Here is an 18,916-nt window from a genome sequence, read left to right as displayed (position 1 = left end):
GAATGAACAAACCACAATGACATGCAACAAGGTTGAATCCCACAAACATGATGAGAGTAAAGAAGCCAGAAACAAAGGGCACGTACTGTATGATTCATTTACATAAAGTGCAAAAACACACAAAAGTAATCTATGAGGTTAGAGATTAAAAGAGTGGTTACCCATGGATGGATCTAGAGGTTATCATATTAAGGGAAGTAAGTCAGAAAGAGAGAGACAGGGACTTCCCTGGTGGTCCAGTGCTTAAAACTCTGCACTCCTGGTGCAGGGGGCCTGGGTTTGATCCCTGGTCGGGAAACTAGATCCCACATGCATGCCACAACTAAGAGTTTGCATGCTTCAACTAAGAGTCTGCATGCCGCAACTAAGAGTCCTCATGCTGCAACTAAAGATCCCGCATGCTGCAATGAAGACCCAGCGCGGCCAAAATAAACAAACAAACAAAAAAGAGGTCTTCCCTGGTGGCGCAGTGGTCAAGAATCTGCCTGCCAGTGCAGGGGACATGGGTTCGAGCCCTGGTCGGGGATGATCCCACATGCCTTGGAGCAACTAAGCCCGTGTGCCACAACTATTGAGCCTGTGCTCTAGAGCCTGTGAGCCACAACTACTGAAGCCCATGCACCTAGATCCCGTGCTACACAACAAGAGAAGCCACCGCAACGAGAAGCCCGAGCACCACAACGAGAGTAGCCCCCGCTCACCGCAACTAGAGAAAGCCCGCACGCAGCAACGAAGACCCAATGCAGCCAAAAATAAAGAAAAAGACAAATACCATATGATATCACTTATAGGACACAAATGAATTTATCTGCGAAACCTACTGACAGACATAGAGAACAGACTTGTGGTTGGGGGGTGGGGTGGGGTGGGGTGGGGGGGTGGGAGAGGGATGGATTGGGAGTTTGGGATTAGCAGATGCAAACTATTATATATAGGATGGATAAACAACAAGGTCCTACTGTGTAGCACAGGGAACTACATTCGATATCCTGTGATAAACCACAATGGAAAAGAATATGAAAAAGAATGTATCACTTTGCTTAAAGCAGAAATTAACACAACATTGTAAATCAACTATATTTGAATAAAATAAAATTTAAAAATAAATTCAGATCTAAACAGAAAGAAAAAGTAATGGTTACTCTTGGTGGGGTGGTAGCAACTGGTAGTGATCTGGAGAGGGTCTTCTAGATGCAGTAATGATGTAATGATGTTATCAGATTCCTGATCTGGGTGATGACTACATGGACATATTCAATTGGTGCATTTTTCTCTATATGTGTTTACTGCAACGAAAAGCTAAAGAGTTTATATATTATGTAGGTGTAAGGTACTAAAAAAAATAAAACAAACCTCTATATCTATCGAGAAACAGAATATTACCCTTTCAGCCAAAGATCCTCTATGCTGTGTAACAGTATTATAAATTTGCTCTTTATCTTTCACATACTTGATCGTTAAATTTTAAGTGTTTTTGAATTTTGTACTATGGTGTCACGTTGTATGTAATCATCTGTGGCTTTCTTTTCTCCACTCAACATTATGGTTTTGGAAATTGTTCACGCTTAAGTGCAATAATTCATCCTTTTTTTTTTTTTTTTTTTTTTTTTTGCGGTACGCGGGCCTCTCACTGTTGTGGCCTCTCCCGTTGCGGAGCACAGGCTCCGGACGCGCAGGCTCAGTGGCCATGGCTCACGGGCCCAGCCGCTCCGCGGCATGTGGGATCTTCCCGGACCGGGGCACGAACCCGTGTCCCCTGCATCGGCAGGCGGACCCTCAACCACTGCGCCACCAGGGAAGCCCCATCCTTTTTTTTTTTTTAAACCAGTATTTCACACATCTTAACAATACTGAGTCTTCCTATCCATGACCATGGCGTAGCTCTCCATTTACTCAAGCCTTTGTTTACCTCTTTCAGTAATTTTTGTAATTTCCTTCGTAAAATCTTGCATTTCTTTCATTAGACGTGTTCCTAAGATACCTTTTTTGTTGCTCTTGTCAAACGCTCCTTAACTTAACCCCTCTTTCACACTGTCGCTCGAGAGTCTGCCAATATTAAGGGTTGGAAAGAAGTGACTTAACTATGTCTGATAATATTCTAACTCTCCGCGGTCCAAACGCCTCCAACTAATTTCTGACTATTGCAGTTCCCGTAGCTCCAACTACAAGAATCCATGCTGAAAGGGCGCTGAAAATATCTCAACTCCGCGCAAGGCGGAGCCGGTACGTGATGACGTCAAGGGCACGCAACACCTTAGGGGCCGGGGGAGGGCGGGGCCAGCAGGGGGACCTGCTGCTGAAAGAGCAGCGCCCCGGGCCGGGGCCATGGCGAAGCTGCTGAGCTGCGTTGTAGGCCCCCGGCTCTACAAGATCTACCGGGAAAGGGACTCTGAAAGGGCCCCGTCCAGCGTCCCTGGGACTCCAACTTCAGTCACTAACCCCCCTTCCAGCTCCTGGGTGAGTCGAGCTCTCCCCTGGTTAAAAACATAGTATGGCCCAAACCCCTTTGCGGCCTTTGCTCCCCAGAAGCGCCCATTATTGGAAATCGGGGGAGCCTGCTTGTCAAGCTAGTTGTCCGCAAAGTCTGCTCTCTTTGTGCTTCCTGGGTTAAAGTCACGCCTGTGGACTGGCCGCCTGCTGTATCGCTGTTGTCCAGTGCTTTCTCATTCCGACTGCCACTCCTTGCTTTTTTCCTCTCGCGACCCCTCAACCCTGCCCGTCGTGCTTCATGCCGGTCCCAATTGACTCTTAAGTCCTGGAAGAGACCCTGCGCGGATTCAGGAGCTGGATGATTTTGCCGTCAAACTCTCGATTTCCTCTTACTCAGTGCCTCACCCGGTTCCGTTTATCTTCCCTGGCCTTGAATTTCAAAATGACTTCTTCAACATATCATACGTCCGCTCTCCCCCACCCCACCCGCAGCCTACCTTGGAGACCCCAGGATCATTGCGTTTATGAAAACCCGGGTGGTGGTAGGCTGTGTCCCTGAATGTTCTCTTTTTATCGGTGGTCTCAGATTATGTTCATTGCCCTCTACAAACTGCCCACCGCCAGCCACATTCTCTTCCTTAATCAGCCTACTCTCATTTCCAATGCTCTTCTTTCCCTCTTAAAGTTGTCATGATGTCTTTCCTTCTCTACCTCTGTCCCCATAGGCACACAACCCATTTGAAACTGGGTTGTGAAAAAGAGCAAAAGTCGTCCAATGCTGCTTTCACTTTTGCTTCCAAGTCCAGTGCCCTGTGTTTGTTCTCAGGGTCTGGAGTAGGAAATCAGCTTCTGAGTCAGGGTGGGGAAAAGGGGCTTCCTACAGAGCCAGAGATGTCCTAGGAGAGATGACTCTGGGGGCTAGAACCAGAGGACACACATCAGGGCTTCTAAAAGGGAAGGTGGAGGACTTGTCAATGAGCAGCATCCTTAATTCGGCCATCTGTTTTGGCAGGATACGTACTATCAGCCCCGTGCCCTCGAGAAACATGCCGACAGCATCCTGGCACTGGTATGTCTGCCCTGGAATCTGGGACTGTTGCATCTTTTCAGACCCAGCTGCCCTCCTGAACTTTCTTCTCCCCAGACTAGGACAGGGCAGTGCCCCTGGGGGTGGGGGATGCTCTGGGCTCTGCAGCAGACATCTCCAACACACACACACACACACACACACACACACACACACACACAGATAGCTCTCAAGCGCACATACTTGGTACTCTGCTTTGGCATGTGCACTGCTTTCTCTGGGGCAGCCTGAGCCATGAGGAAGCTGCGTTTACTCTTGGGACCATCCGCAGGTGCGGAGTCCTGCAGTCCCCAGTGACCTGTCCTCCCTGGCATCTAGCCTCTTTGGCTGCAGAGACAGCTGTTCTCTCTGGCAAGGTTCCGATGGTGACATTTGTGCATCTCTTGGGGACCAGGCCAGGGGCTGTCCTGAGCAGGGCTGATTGAAAAGGCTTGATTAACTTGAGTAGAAAGAGAGACTGGCCTTTAAATGTGATGAAATTATGTCCGGAGATGATTAGGGGAAGAAACTAGAAGCTGTACCTAGTTTTCCAAGCCTCTGTTATGCTCTGACACACTGCCTTCAACAAATAATTGAGCACCTACTGTGTGCATGGTGTCATGCACAGAATAGGTACTTGATATGATATCCCTCAGGTTATCCACTTTGCTCAGAGCCAAGGCCTGGAAATGGCAGACCAGTGTGTGTGTGTGTGTGTGTGTGTGTGTGTGTGTGTGTGTGTGTGTGTATTGATTGCTTGTCCCTGTCTCTCTGCTACAGGCTTCAGTCTTCTGGTCCATCTCTTACTACTCCTCTCCCTTCGCCTTCTTCTACTTATACAGGAAAGGTCAGTGTGGTTTCAAAGGTGGTGGGACAGGAAACGGGCAGGTCATTGGCAGCTGAGCCAGTCCCCTAATGAGGAAAGGGGACCTGTGATGAGGATGGCTTGGCTTCCCTCTTCCATCAGGTATCTTCTTCCTCTGAGGGTGTGGCTGTCCCCAAAAGAGGGTGTTGGGGGGGAGGTTGGGGCTGAACTGCGAAGAGGAGCTGAGGGGCAGTGGGGAAAGCTTCTCATATAATCCCTCTCCCCCACCAGGTTACTTGAGTTTGTCCAAAGTGGTGCCATTTTCTCACTATGCTGGGTCACTGCTTCTACTGCTGGCAGGAGTGGCCTGCCTCCGAGGTAGGTGGAGAGGGAGACCGGTTTGGATCTATCCATCACTGAGTAAATACTCATTAAGTACCTTTGCAAATATAGTTCGGTGCTGGGCCCCGAAGGGAAGTAATTAATGGCCGAGACATGATCTTTTCCTTAAAGGGGTTGAGTTGTAAATATGAACAGATAATTAGCAGAAAGGTTTGCTATTATCTAGAAAAGATGCATATACCCTACAACAGTTCCACATATATCCATGTGTATGTTTGTGTTAATCCTTAAGTGGACTCCATGGCCCCTAATAGCAGGATGGATAAATACATTAGAGGTTATAGTCCTACAACAGAACACCAGAGAGCAAGGCAGATGAACAAGCCAGAGTTACACCCAGCTACACAGATGAATCTCACAGATATAATGTTTTTGGGTTTTCTTTGGCTGCGTTGGGTCTTCGTTGCTGCGCGCGGGCTTTCTCTAGTTGCAGAGAGCCGGGGCTACTCTTCATTGCGGTGCGCAGGCTTCTCATTGCGCTGGCTTCTCTTGTTGCGGAGCATGGGCTCTAGGCATGCGGGCTTCAGTAGTTGCAGCGGCATGCAGGCTCAGTAGTTGTGGCGCACGGGCTTAGTTGCTCCGCGGCATGTGGGATCTTCCCGGACCAGGGCTTGAACCTGTGTCCCCTGCATTGGCAGATGGATTCTTAACTACTGCGCCACCAGGGAAGTCCCCCACAGATATAATGTTGAATGAAAGAAGCTGAACACCAAATAATTTATGCAGTATGTTTCCATTTACATAAAGTTCAAAAGGGATGCATATATAAGTGGCAAAACACTAAAGAAAAACACAAGTCTTGGTTATCTTGAAAGTCAGGAGAGTGATAACCTGGGAGGGGGAGGGAACAGGCTGGGGAGGACTCCTGGTGGGAGGTGGCTTTGTGCTCTTTCTTGACCTGGGTGATCGGCACATGAATGTTTGTATTCTTTAAACTGAATGTATGTTTTATGTACATATGTTATTATCTCACAATTTAAAAAATGAAGAGACAAACCAAATCAGTGCCCTCTGGCGGGTGCACTTGATGAAAACCAGGTGAGGGGGATGCCTAAGAAGGGAGTGGTGGGGTCAGGAGCTGGACGGCTGCCGTTGGGTCCAGTCTGGGGTGAGGACCTTCTGCCCATGGCGCTGGGCTCCCTGCTCCGAGAGGCCCTCCCTGACCACCCTATCTGAAAGTCACTCCCACTCCTCAGTTTTGTCTTAATTTTACATTTTATTTATTTTTAATTTGGGGGAGAAATTAAATACAGAAAAGTCCGTAAAACAAAATATCAGAAAGAACTAAAATGCTTATGTTTTGTGCTACTGCTTCAAATACCTTTTGTCAATAAAATACTAAAGCATTACAGGGTTGGCGTTGCCATTGGAATCTTCCTCAGCCCCATGTTTCTCTTTCCCCAGAAATAACCATTGTCATCTGGTGTGTTTTTTTTTCCCTAGTCCATATTTTTATATTTTTACAAAATATAGACCTCATTCCATCACATCAAAGCTGCTATGAGTTGTAAATGCATACCGATTTCAGTTTTCAAATGTGAAAAAAAATATATGAATCTTAGAATCTGTGCAATATGATAAGTATAGACAAAATAGAGCATTTTGGTGGGGTGCATTTTACATTTTTAGCACACATGACATCACTCTATCCAAATCACTGTGCAGCTTGTTTCATTCTCAGTATTGTTTGGGGGCTCTACCCTTGATGATACATAGCGTTCTAGTTCATTCTGGTTTTATTTTCTTTATAGCCCTTATCCCTCTGAAATTTTCTTGTTTACTTATTTATTGTCTTTCTCCAGCCCCACCCCATCCCCAACCAAAATGCCAGCTCTTTGAGGGCTGGGACCTGTGTGTCTCGTTTCCTGCTGTCACTCCCATGTCGGAACAGTGCCTGGCGCATGACACCTGTCGGGTCAGTGGGAGCAGAGAAGTCAGGGCTTGAGATTCCTCAGCAGTGAAGGGAGAGCAGATGCGATCGCTGAGGGGCCAAGCAAAGAGAGAAAAGAGCTCAGTGTTGAGAATGACTTTCGATTCAGAGAGAGAAGGAGAAGGGAGGCAGGGGAGGAGCAGCCCAGGAATTGGAAGGAGGCAAAGATGGACCCAGGAAACAGGAGAAAGGGATCTTGACGGACGGGAAGAGTGCTGAGTGGCACAGTTAAAAGAGAATGGGGGGACTTCCCTGGTGGCGCAGTGGTTAAGAATCCGCCTGCCAAGGCAGGGGACACGGGTTTGAGCCCTGGTCCGGGAAGATCCCACATGCCGCAGAGCAACTAAGCCCATGCGCCACAGCTACTGAGCCCGCGTGCCACAACTGCTGAAGCCTGCCCGCCTAGAGCCCGTGCTCCGCAGCAAGAGAAGCCACCACAATGAGAAGCCCGCGCACCGCAACAAAGAGCAGCCCCCGCTCGCCGCAGCTAGAGAAAGCCCACGCGCAGCAAGGAAGACCCAACTCAGCAAAAAATAAACAAATAAATTTACTAAAAAAAAAAAAAAGAGAGAGAAAGAGAAAGAGGACAGGGAGGGGACTCGGATGCAGTGAGTGAGGAAGTAATTATGGGGCAAGAGCAAGAGCTGTGAAGCCAGATGCAGGGAGTTAGAATATGCAGAAAAGAGATGGAAAGGTAGCATTGGAGAAGGGAGGAGGGAAAAGGAGAGAAACCCAGTGTTAGCAAGAGTGAAGCCTGAGGGCACGTGACAGTGTTTTAAGACTGGGAAGAATGAACATTCTGGAGGGTGGAAGGTCTATAGTCTAGGAAGAAACAAACTGGAGAAGTTAGGGAGGGGAAGAATGCCCTTGCCGGCCACTGGATATGGAGGAGGGGCGTCGGCTCAGGTCTCCTATTTCCCCAGATCCAGGGCCCTCTGTTCCTTTTCCTCTCACTTCTTGCCCATCTCGGATTCTCTTCCTGAAACTTACTCGTCTTGCTTCCCAGTTTTCCTAATACAGTTTCCTATCCTCTCTCCACCAGGCATCGGCCGCTGGACCAACCCCCAGTACCGGCAGTTCATCACCATCTTGGAGGCAACACACAGGAACCGGTCTGCAGAAAACAAGGTGAGACCCTCAACTGCCTCCGCAGAGCACCGGCCCAGCTTCTGCCTGAGCAGGGAGATGTGTTTTGCCACCCGCCACACTGGGCGTTTGCTTGCACATTGCTGGATCCCTTCTCCCCTCCACAAGGGAACTGTCCGCCTGAGGAATTTTTCCTCCCTACCACTTCTGGTGGAATATTCCACTAGAATAATCCTCCACCCTCCATCTGCAAGAATTGCCTAGATGTGGAAACATTCACAGTGTTTCTTAGAAGGAGGTTTCCTCTCTATCACAACAGCTCATTCTGTAAATGTTTGTTTATTTTTGCCGTGTGCATTGAACACTGTGCTAGTTTTGTTCAGGGATGAGACAAGACAGGCAGGTATGTCCACCCTTGTGCCCAAGAGCACAGTGTGGTGCCAGGAGGGAGAAAAGCGAGGGCAGAGTGTCCTTGGCGTTGTGCCAGCCCAGCCAGTGCTGGAGTGTGATTATCTTTGAGAAGGGGCTTTGGGGCCCTATAAAGCTCTTTCCTGTTACACAGGGGTTTCTGGGATCAAACAGCTCTGACCACCATCATCGTATTGCTGTTTGCTCCACACCACCACTTATGGAACTGTGTAAAGATGTTCCACCATGCTGCTGTCTGATGCATTTTGCATACACCCTTTCTAATCCTCACAGCAATGGCATGAGGTGGCATTATTACCCTTATTTATATGTCTGAGGAAACAGAGGCAAAAAGAGGTTACAAGACCCAAGCAGAGTCACAGAGCAAGGAAGTGACTAAGCCTGTGTTTGGGTCCAGGTCCGAACAAAGCTTGCCTAAAATTTGCTTCCCTTCATTTTGTTTTGTTTTTCCATTTACATTTTTGTAGAATTTTTCTATTGCTCTTTCTTAGTCCAGTTATTTTTGTAAATGTCAAAAAAAAATGTCTGTGACAGAAAATAAACTATTCTCAAAGTGCTGGGAGCTCTGGGGGCGGGGGAAGAAATACAGCAGAGTGGAAGACACAGCTCTCACTGCCCTCAAAAAGCATGTGGACTGGGCTTCCGTGGTGGCGCGGCTGTTGAGAGTCCGCCTGCCCATGCAGGGGATGCGGGTCCGTGCCCTGGTCCGGGAAGATCCCACGTGCCGCGGAGCGGCTGGGCCCGTGAGCCATGGCCGCTGAGCCTGCGCGTCCGGAGACTGTGCTCCGCAACGGGAGAGGCCACAACAGTGAGGGGCTCGTGTACCGCAAAAAAAAAAAAAGCATGTGGACTGACTCAGTGGGGTAACCGAAGGCACAGATGGTCTGGGTGGCATCAGCAGCCCGTGGCTGCAGGAGTCGAGGGAAGGGAGGTGCCCGTGAGGATGGAACAGTCAGAGAGGCCTTGATTCAACTGGTGGGCCAGGTGCAAAGGGGCTACCGTGGGTGTGACTTCCCTCCTTCCCTCTCACCAGACATTTTGATCCTTCAAGATAGAATCGTGTAAAGAACCTAGGTGGGGAAGGGAGCGTGACCAGCCAACAGGCTCCCCACCTCCTCCCTCAGAAGCTCCAGCACCTCCAGCGCCCCCTTCTGGGGGTGAGTCAGTCTTAGAGTTTAGAAAAGCGAAGAGTGTTAGGTTCCTCTTCTGGATGCGGGCAAACAGGCCAGAGTTGATACCTGATAGGGCATCCTCTCTAGCCTGACTTTTCTGGCCCCCGGCAGAACTTTCCATCTGCAGACCGGAGGGTGTTGACCTCTGCTTGTCTCCCCATGATGGGTGGGGGCCGGTCCCCTGGATGGTGGGGGTGTTGAGGGTGGGTAGGCGGGCATCCCCACGACTCCCCTTTTCATCCCCTCCCCCATCTCTCTCCGCCCACCACAGAGGCAGCTCGCCAAGTACAACTTTGACTTCGGGAGCTGGCCAGTCGACTTCCACTGGGAAGAGCCCAGCAGCCGGTGAGGCCCCAGTTCTTTCGCTCCATGCCTGCTCTGTCCCCCACCTCCACCCCTTCTTGGGGTCTAGGGCCTGCCATCCAGCCCCATCTCCTCATTCCTGCACCCCACCATCCTACGGACCTCAGACGTGCAGCTTGCTGCTCCTGACCCCATCCTACCCTGCATCTTTCCATTCCTCAGGAAGGAGTCCCGGGGGGGGGCCTTCCCGCTGGGGTGTGGCCCTGCTCTGCCCAGAGCCCCTGCACCGGGGGACTGCAGACACCTTCCTCAACCGAGTCAAGAAGCTGCCTTGTCAGATCACCAGGTGCGAAGCAGCAGGGAAGAGAGGCCAGCTGGGGTGGAGGGAACATAGGGTGCAGAGGCTCCAGGACAGGGCGCTCCACTGTTAGATGACTGTCATTTATTGGGCTTAGTGCCATGTACATTGTATTATTTGTAGCAAAGTATTTAGTTTTTATCCACATCTGTGTGTGGAAAAAAAGAGGTTCAGAGAGATCCATAGTCTCACAGGTGGTGCATGAAGAGCTGGGATATTAACACAGTTCTGTCTGACACAACATCTCTTTCAGTGAGGCTGAGAGGGAAGGGTGAGGTTATGGGTGGGGCGGGGACACACAGCCTTAGCTGCAGCACGGTCTGGTGGCAGCTGCGGCCCTATCCTGGTCCCGCTGCTCCTTGGTTTTTCCACTTTGAGGCAGCTCCAACTTCTGCATCCATGAACAACCTGCCTCATAGAGTTGGTGAGATTTAACATATTCTGAAGGGCTTCCACCTTGCCCGGGTGCCTGAGAGCATGAGGTAGAACCTAAGGAAATCGTGGTTGTGGGTGCTGGTGATGTCTGAAGCGGCAACAGTGACCACAGCGGCGCGGCCAGTGTGGGAGTTTTCTGTTGCTGGGGGCTAGGAGGCAGGTTGGAGGATACCAAGGAAGTGGATGGCCTTAGTGGTCAGTTGTTGACTGTGTGCTGATTGATCAGAGGGGCGAGCCAAGTTTGAGGTTTTGAGGGGGGATGCTGGACGGGGTTGTACAATGTTGTTCTGGAGACAAATCCTACTTCGGGATTAACTGGAAGTGGTTAACCATCTTTTTCAGGAACAGCACCTATCACATCTCTTTTTTCGATTTATTTATTGATTTATTGATTTTTGGCTGCGTTGGGTCTTCGTTGCTGCACGCGGGCTTTCTCTAGTTGCGGAGAACGGGGGCTACTCTTCGTTGTGGTGCGCGGGCTGCTCATTGCGGTGGCTTCTCTTGTTGCAGAGCACGGGCTCTAGGCACATGGGCTTCAGTAGTTGTGGCTCGCGGGCTCTAGAGCGCAGGCTCAGTAGTTATGGCGCATGGGCTTAGTTGCTCCACAGCATGTGGGATCTTCCCAGACCAGGGCTCAAACCCGTGTCCCCTGCATTGGCAGGTGGATTCTTAACCACTGCGCCACCAGGGAAGCCCCCTACTGCATCTTTTGTGTCTAGATTAGTATATTTGTGCAAGAAATATTTATTAAGCCCCAGAGTACTCTTTGCGAGGCTCTTGGCACCTACTACTACATGGCAGATACCGGGCATATCGCAATGAACAGTATAATTTATTTGGGGACCTAAATAAATACATTAACAGAATCATAATTGTTAATTAGTTTGCTTTTACTTATATCGGTATACAGAAAGTATTATCTCATAAAACTTTCAATGTTAATATGTGCATATATGTGTACTAGGCCACAATATAAAGTATTTTAAAAAGGTTGCAGTAGGGCTTCCCTGGTGGCATAGTGGTTGAGAGTCCGCCTGCCAATGCAGGGGACACGGGTTCGTGCCCTGGTCTGGGAAGATCCCACATGCCACGGAGCAGCTGGGCCCGTGAGCCGTGGCCGCTGAGTCTGCGTGTCCGGAGCCTGTGCTCCGCAACGGGAGAGGCCACAACAGTGAGAGGCCCGCGTACAGCACAAAAAAAAAAAAAAAAAAAAAGGTTGCACTAAAAAAAAGTTTGAAAAGGGAGGGACTTCCCTGGCGGTCCCGTGGTTAGGACTCCACACTTTCACTGCCGAGGGCATGGGTTCAATCCCTGGTCGGGGAACTAAGATCCCGCAAGCCACGTGGCACAGCCAAAAATCAAACAAACAAAAGTTTGAAAAATTGGTGCACATATTGTTTCGTTAAGTCCTGAAAGAGGCAAACGAAGCTGTGAAGGTCAAAGGTGAAGCCGGCCCCAGAGTCTCTGAGTGCTTGGGTTGGGATGGTCCCTGGGCTCCACTGTGTTGGGGGTTCATTAACCCCGTGTTCCCCACAGCTATCTGGTGGCACACACCCTGGGGCGCCGGATGCTGTATCCGGGCTCTGTGTACCTGCTCCAGAAGGCCCTCATGCCTGTGCTGCTACAGGGGCAGGCCCGGCTGGTGGAAGAGGTAAGGCTCCCCTGCCCGTGACCACCCCCCCACAGCCCTTCTTCCCCCACCCAGGAATGTGGCCTCCTGCCCCTCCAACTTGGCCATTGCATCTCCCCCACTCAGTGTAATGGGCGCCGGGCAAAGCTGCAGGCCTGCGACGGCAATGAGATTGACACCATGTTTGTGGACCGGCGAGGGAGAGCTGAGCCCCAGGGACAGAAGCTGGTGAGAGGGCACAGGGAGCCCAAAGGTAGAGTGTGGGGAGGGCAGTGGAGGTTCTAGAGATCTCAGTTCTACAGCAGCCCTAAGGAAGCACAGTGGGGATAATCCCATCTCCCAGCTCCACCCTAAAGACCTCTTGATGTAGGAAATCCCTGTGATAGGGAAATAGATGAAGGAGTTGACACGCAAGGACCGAAAAGTCATCATCGTAACAGTCACCACTTGGCACTTACCACATGCAGGGCATATGTTTGAGCCTCACAACAGCCCTGTAAGATAGGTACCATTTATATTAGCCCATTTTACAGATGATGAAACAGAGGCACAGAATAGCTTTTCCAGATCACACAGTTAGTGAGTGGGAGAGCTGGGATTTGAGCCCAGACAGCCTGGCTCTAAAATCTCCTGCACCCATGAAGCAGCCCTGGAAAGAGCACTAAGCCAGCAGCGCTGGGTGCTGGGTTCTAGTCCCATCGCTGCCCAGATGCTCTGAGGGTCTACCCAAGCCCCACCATCCCTGAGCTTTGGCTTGGGGCACCAATAGAGTTTATCTGACCATAATTCTGGAGCCCGAGAGGGAGAGGGAAAGCGATTGGCATACCACATGAAAGAAACAGTCACAGAAAAAATGGACCCCAAAACTAGAAAGGAAAAAAAAATCCATAATCCCATTCCTGAGAGATGGCCACCTGGTAGTCTTCCAAGGAAGAATGGACACTGTGCTGGGGGGTTGAGCATTTCAAGTTGGATCATTCCTCTTCCTCTGAGGGCCCAGTTTGCTAAGCATTTGCATCCACTTTGCCTCTCACTTTACGGACTTGTAAAATGAGAAGTTTCTGTTCTCCTTGGAGAGAACAGGAAATGTGCCCTTTCCTCTTTCCTACAAAGCTCCCACAGGCTGCCCTCCCTGCCGCTAGTGGGATTTTTGGTCCCAACTTGGCTCCTTCCTGCTTCCCCTATAGGTGATCTGCTGTGAGGGGAACGCGGGCTTCTATGAAGTGGGCTGCGTCTCCACACCTCTGGAAGGTAGGCCCTCTTATCTCTGCCCCTTGGAATGGAATGTCCCCACCTTCCCACATGGATATGACCTCCCAGGGCCTAACCACTTTCTCTGGGTGAGGTTTGAGACCCCTGCCTTTGGGGAAAAGTCTACTCCCCACTTGCTTTGCTAACCTTGGATCCTTCCCCTAGGGCTGTGTCCCTAACCTTATTATGCTCTTTGTTCTGTTCCCCGGACCCAACAATCACATCTCTCCCCCTTCTGCTGCCTCAGAACCTTTTTGTTGTCTTCCCATTCTGGGAAGGCTTGGAGTTCTTTGCCTCTGAGTTGGGTGTTTAAAACTCCAGTGTCCTTCTGCTCCTTCCCCCAGAGCTGGGGGCAGACAGTGGTGGGGGGTGTGGGCCATGAGGTCCCAGCCCTTCTTCCCCCTGTGTTACAGCTGGATATTCAGTCCTGGGCTGGAATCATCCCGGCTTTGCTGGAAGCACGGTGAGACCTTCTCGGAAATCCCTTCTTTTTCTGAGTTATGGTCTGTCTCCCTCTGGTCAGCCACTGGCGTTAGGGAAAGGGGTTATATGTTTCTGTAGGGCCTCCCACTCACCTGTGACCTGGGCACCAAGGGCAGGGAGCTGCAAGCCTCTTCCTCTCACACTGGGGGCTTGGCAGGAGGGGAGGCAGTGGATCTTGCTGTAAACGACTGGTTTCTAGAGAGAACAGCCCCTCCCACTGCCCTATTCTTTTTTTTTTTTTTTTTTAATGCCACTGACAGGCGTTTATTCTTCCATTAGAGCAGCGCTCTGAATTGTCTGTTCAGAGCTGCAGCTCCATCTTCGCTGTCTGTTGCAGCGTAGCTGTTGCAGTGTGGCTGCAGGAAGGGTCCCTGCTGGGAGGTTGGGGGGCGATGGGCAAGTGGCCTTTTGTGCTGACCCATTCCTGCCTTTGCCCTTCTTCCTGCAGGGGGTGCCGTTCCCACAGAACGAGGCCAACGCCATGGATGTGGTGGTCCAGTTTGCCATCCACCGCCTGGGCTTCCAGCCCCAGGACATCATCATCTATGCCTGGTCCATCGGCGGTTTCACTGGTACCAGCCTCCCTCCTACCCCCCCTACTGTAGGCAGGAGAGGTGGGGAAATGCACTGGTGGCCCAGGAGTGGGGTGGAGGCTTCAAGGAGGAGAGGTGGGACGGGGGTGGGATCTCTGAGTGCGTCTGGAAGAAACTCTCCTTTTTCGCGTACACTTCACATTTCCTTCCACCCTTGTGCCCAATTATTAAAAGAAGTGGACTGGGGTCCTGGGGTGGTGACATCAGGGAGTAAATGTCTCCTCTGGTATTGTCTTCAGTGCATTTCATTGTTCTCTCTCCATCCTCTGCAGGCAGAGCCCTGGCTGAGTGAAGTGAGGGGTTAAGGAGAGACCTCGGGCTCACTTAGTAGGCAGGATGGGGTCAGCCTATAGGACCCGTGGGACAAGGGTAGGGGTGGTGGGCCTGCCCTTGGTCCTCACCCTTTTTCCCTGTCCTGGTACCAGCTACATGGGCAGCCATGTCCTACCCAGACATTAGTGCCGTGATCCTGGATGCCTCCTTTGATGACCTGGTGCCCTTGGCCTTGAAGGTCATGCCAGACAGCTGGAGTGAGTGCAGCTCCCAGGCTTGCCCTTCAGGAAAGAGGTGGGCTGGAACTGGGAGATGTTCTAACTGGAGATGGTTACCCTTTCTGTGGGTGGGGAGTAGGTCACCCCATTGTTGAGAAGCAGGAGGACTCCCCTGTCTGGGGACCTCAGTTTTCTATCTCCATGAACAGTGGGGACCTTGGTGTTGAGCAGGGGCTTTGTCTCTGCTGTCCTTTCACATTTCTCTCACTTTAGGGGGCCTGGTGACCAGGACTGTGAGGCAGCATCTCAATCTAAACAACGCAGAGCAGCTGTGCAGGTGAGGGCAGGCCAATGTCTAGCATATATCACCCTTCCCCCACCTCACCCCCTGTAGAGATGCTACTGGGTGTTCAAATGCTGAAATTAGTACCAAAGTACAAGTACAAGCCACTGCCCCACATTGCCTGAGTGGCCCTGCCACCACCACAGCAGGCCCAACCCCTCCCAGCTTCCCTGGGACCCTGGACCTTCTCATGATCTGGCAACCAGTCGGTTCATGCCTGGCCCAGCAGGGACCTCCCAGCAAGGCCTGACTTTGAGCCATGCCCATTCTTAAGTATTCTGACTCTCACCGGGCTAGCCCAGGGGGCCCTGCTGTAGCAGGGGTAAGAATGCAGCCAGTGCAGGGGTGGGGTGGCCAGTTGTCACCTATCTCCCCCTCTGAGCTCTCCCTCCCCACTGTGCTGTCCTCTGAAGGTACCAGGGCCCTGTGCTGCTGATCCGCAGAACCAAGGATGAGATCATCACTACCACGTGAGTGCCTGGGAACTTCTGCCCTCCTGGATCCCAGAGACAGCCAGGGAGTTGCCCCTCCTCCCTCTGCCCACCAGAAAACCAGGTATCCAGAACCTTCCTCCCCAACCTCCAGCCCCTCCAGTGTACATTCTTCTCACCCCCAGGGTTCCTGAGGACATCATGTCTAACCGAGGCAATGACCTCCTGCTGAAGCTCCTGCAGCATCGGTGAGAGCCAGGGTTTGTGTACGCACATACGCACATATGTGTGTGTACTGACACCAGCGCGGGGAGACAGGGGAGAAGGCTTGGGGATGACGAGTGAAGAGAACTGGGTCCTGACCTCTTGTCCCGGCACTCCCTCCATAGGTATCCCCGTGTGATGGCGGAGGAGGGTCTTCAAGCGGTGAGGCAGTGGCTGGAGGCCTCCTCACAGCTGGAGGAAGGTGAAAGGGGATCTGGTGAGGGCTTTGGTTGGGGGCCTGGCAAAACCAGGTTGCTGATGGGCACTCCTCTCTCTCCATGACCAGCCTCGATTTACAGCCGATGGGAGGTGGAGGAGGACTGGTGCCTGTCCGTCCTCCACTCCTACCAGGCAGAACACGGGCCTGAATTCCCCTGGAGCGTGGGTAAGGAGTCCTGGGGCAGGAGGAGGGGTTGGGAAGAGCCCAGGAAGGGGGTGAATATCCAGATGCGTGGCCCGTGTTTGAGCACCTCCTCTCTGCAGGGGAGGACATGAGTCCAGAAGGAAGGCGGCAGCTGGCTTTGTTTCTGGTGAGCTAAGGGGTGGGAAGCAGGAAGAGGGTGCCTGAATGGCCAGGGGGCACGTGTGGGGCTTGGGGACAGGGGTACCCTGTAAGCATTGGAAGGAGCAGCTTTTGTAGAGTGGGTAGTGGGTTCGGAGGGTGTCTGTGTTCTGCACCCCACCTGTCCCGCCCTCTCCCCTCAGGCTCAGAAGCATCTGCACAACTTCGAAGCCACACACTGTACCCCACTCCCGGCCCAGAACTTCCAGATGCCCTGGCACCTCTAGGGACCACACTGGGACTCATTCTGGAAGAACGGATGGCAGGAGACACGAGGAAGGACCCTATTACTTGTTATCCTCTGTGTTTATTTTGCTGTTTATAGTTTGTGGCAAGCGGGGGGACCATCCCCCTTCTCACTGTTCCTCTTGCACGTTTCCCCTCATCCATCCGGCAGTACCTAACCTTCCCCAACACACTCCCTGCATTAAATGAATGGATTATTCCTAATAATTAATAAAAATATTTTTTCTACTGGCTGGCTAATTTTGTGACTTCCCAGGTGTCCAGGAAGCCAGGGTTGGGAGTGGGGAGAGTCGAAGCTCCAAAGGGCTGGGCTTTGAGAAACCCCAACTCCAGACAGCCAGTTTAACCCTCCCCATCTCTGCTGTCGCCTCAGGCAATAGCACGAGCTATCCTTGTGCAATGGGTCCCCAGTCCTCACCCTTCCCTGCCATGCCTAGTACTGTCACCACTGTGCAGCCTCCCTGGTGCCTGCCTAGGCCTTCCTGCATACAACCAGCCCAGTAGACCAAGGTTGCCTCCTGTTGCTCACAATTCATGGGCTTTGTTGTTTACAAAGTACTTTCTAGCTCCTGATTTTCACCTACTCAGCAATTCTACAGATTTCCAGGTCCAGCCTGCATGGTCTCACCATCAGTCCTTCCAGTTTTCCTTGCTTAGCTCTTGCTCTTTCCGTGGGGAGTGAGGAACGGCCTGCTCCCCATGTCTTATGCAGCAAACCCTGCACACCCTCCTCACCATGTCAAGTCTCTCTCTTCACAGCCTCTTTGCAATTCAACAAACACAGGGCCTGCCAGGGACCAAGGAGCAGGTGCCAAGGACTCGGGTCTTCCCAGAGCCATACTTTGCCTTTCTGGACAGCTGTTAGAATATTCTTAGTTTGAACTTGAGGAAATTGGTTCCCTATAACTTCCATTCTATTTCCAATCCTTGGACCTCACAGAACAGAATGAGTCCCTTTCCCACCCATCAGTTTGTACCCTGGCCACCTTCTTCCCTTGGAAACCTCTTTTCCAGATGAAATACCCCTAGGTTTACCACCCTGGGTCCACCATTTTGAACAAGATACTTAAGGTGGACCATATTCTGAGGTCCTGGATACAGCCTCCGGTTAATTTCAGTGTCTCCTCCAACCTCAAAGCACAAAGCTCCCCTGCAATCCCTGGGGCAGAGGCTGTCTGCCCTAACCAGCTCAGCAGCTCCTTAAAGGGAGATATACTGAGTCTCCACTGAAAGGAGTGATCTGAGACTTGTCAGTTGACATGATGCCTCCTATTTGGGGTTAGAAGAGAAGAGGTGGCCACAGCTCCAGAATGTTCCACCTTTAGCAAATACCGGAGAGCTGTTACTGGCACCCCTCTCCTCTGTTCTGCCCTAGGGAGCAAACAGGGTGGGAAGTATGGAGCGTGAAGCTGTGGGACCAGCTGCATGATTCTGAACCTTGCCTTCCAGAGCCATCAGGACAGTTAGCCCCCTGGAAACCAAGTCTTTGTTCAGCTAAGGGAACCTCCTTAAATGCAAACACGGGGTGCCCCACATCTCACACCCTAGACACAAAGGACTCCCTCTTCCTGGCCATGGCCATCAGGGACTCTGTTGACCTGCCTCTACAACCACGTCTCCCTCCCCCTTCTTCCTGCACATACTATAGAGAACAGTGGATGCCATGAGGGGCGCATGGATACCTGAAGTGGGTGGGGAGAAGTGAGGCTCAAAATTTGAATTCTGCCCCACGCCACCAAGGAGTCTCAGTCTACCCCCTCAGATTACTCCCTATCTGATAAGGCTCACCCCCCGCCCCCGGGGTGGGGCCAGCTCCCCAGATCCACTCCTCACCCTATTTATCAGCGTTCTAGCAGTCTCGGGAGAAGACCAGCTGAGATGCAGACACCACATCTGCTGAGGCTCTGACTCCTGCTGTAGTGGGCACCAGGTGAGGCCTGGACACCCAGGCATCCCAGAGTTGCTAGGCAAACTGGGAGAGGGGATGGAGGCTGGGAAAAAGGAGAGCTAGCAACTGGACAGGAAACCTGGGAAGAAGATGTGGGCCCCGGGCTGGGCCACCCCTTATCTTACCGTGTCTCATTGGCCCAGGCGCCACCCTGCGCTGCTCCCAGTGTGAGGTGCTGGACTCGGCTCTGAACTGAGTGTCTGGGTTGAGGGTTTGCTCCATGTCCCCGGGAGGGGCACTGTCACAAGTGAATGAGGG

At 51.7% G+C, this 18,916-nt stretch overlaps 1 protein-coding gene across 1 annotated transcript; it reads left to right on the top strand.

Annotated features, from left to right (window-relative positions):
• Positions 1 to 2,286: 2,286 nt before the first annotated feature.
• ABHD16A (abhydrolase domain containing 16A) lies at positions 2,287 to 17,094 on the top strand. Its single transcript, XM_029243729.1, is given in 21 exon segments — positions 2,287 to 2,457; positions 3,443 to 3,499; positions 4,277 to 4,343; positions 4,593 to 4,679; positions 7,676 to 7,761; positions 9,592 to 9,665; positions 9,846 to 9,858; positions 9,860 to 9,969; positions 11,953 to 12,067; positions 12,173 to 12,274; positions 13,234 to 13,297; positions 13,711 to 13,760; positions 14,229 to 14,352; positions 14,799 to 14,903; positions 15,138 to 15,201; positions 15,621 to 15,677; positions 15,824 to 15,886; positions 16,028 to 16,104; positions 16,189 to 16,287; positions 16,386 to 16,432; positions 16,608 to 17,094. Coding segments are annotated over 21 exon segments (1,677 nt in total). The 5' UTR covers positions 2,287 to 2,325; the 3' UTR covers positions 16,692 to 17,094.
• Positions 17,095 to 18,916: the final 1,822 nt, after the last annotated feature.

The sequence above is a fragment of the Monodon monoceros genome, unplaced genomic scaffold (assembly GCF_005190385.1).
Source record: "Monodon monoceros isolate NGI ecotype Baffin Bay Population unplaced genomic scaffold, NGI_Narwhal_1 Super_Scaffold_3, whole genome shotgun sequence".
Taxonomy (NCBI): domain Eukaryota; kingdom Metazoa; phylum Chordata; class Mammalia; order Artiodactyla; family Monodontidae; genus Monodon; species Monodon monoceros.
The sequence above is the reverse complement of the archived record's forward strand: the minus strand, read 5'-3'. Positions and strand labels throughout refer to the sequence as shown.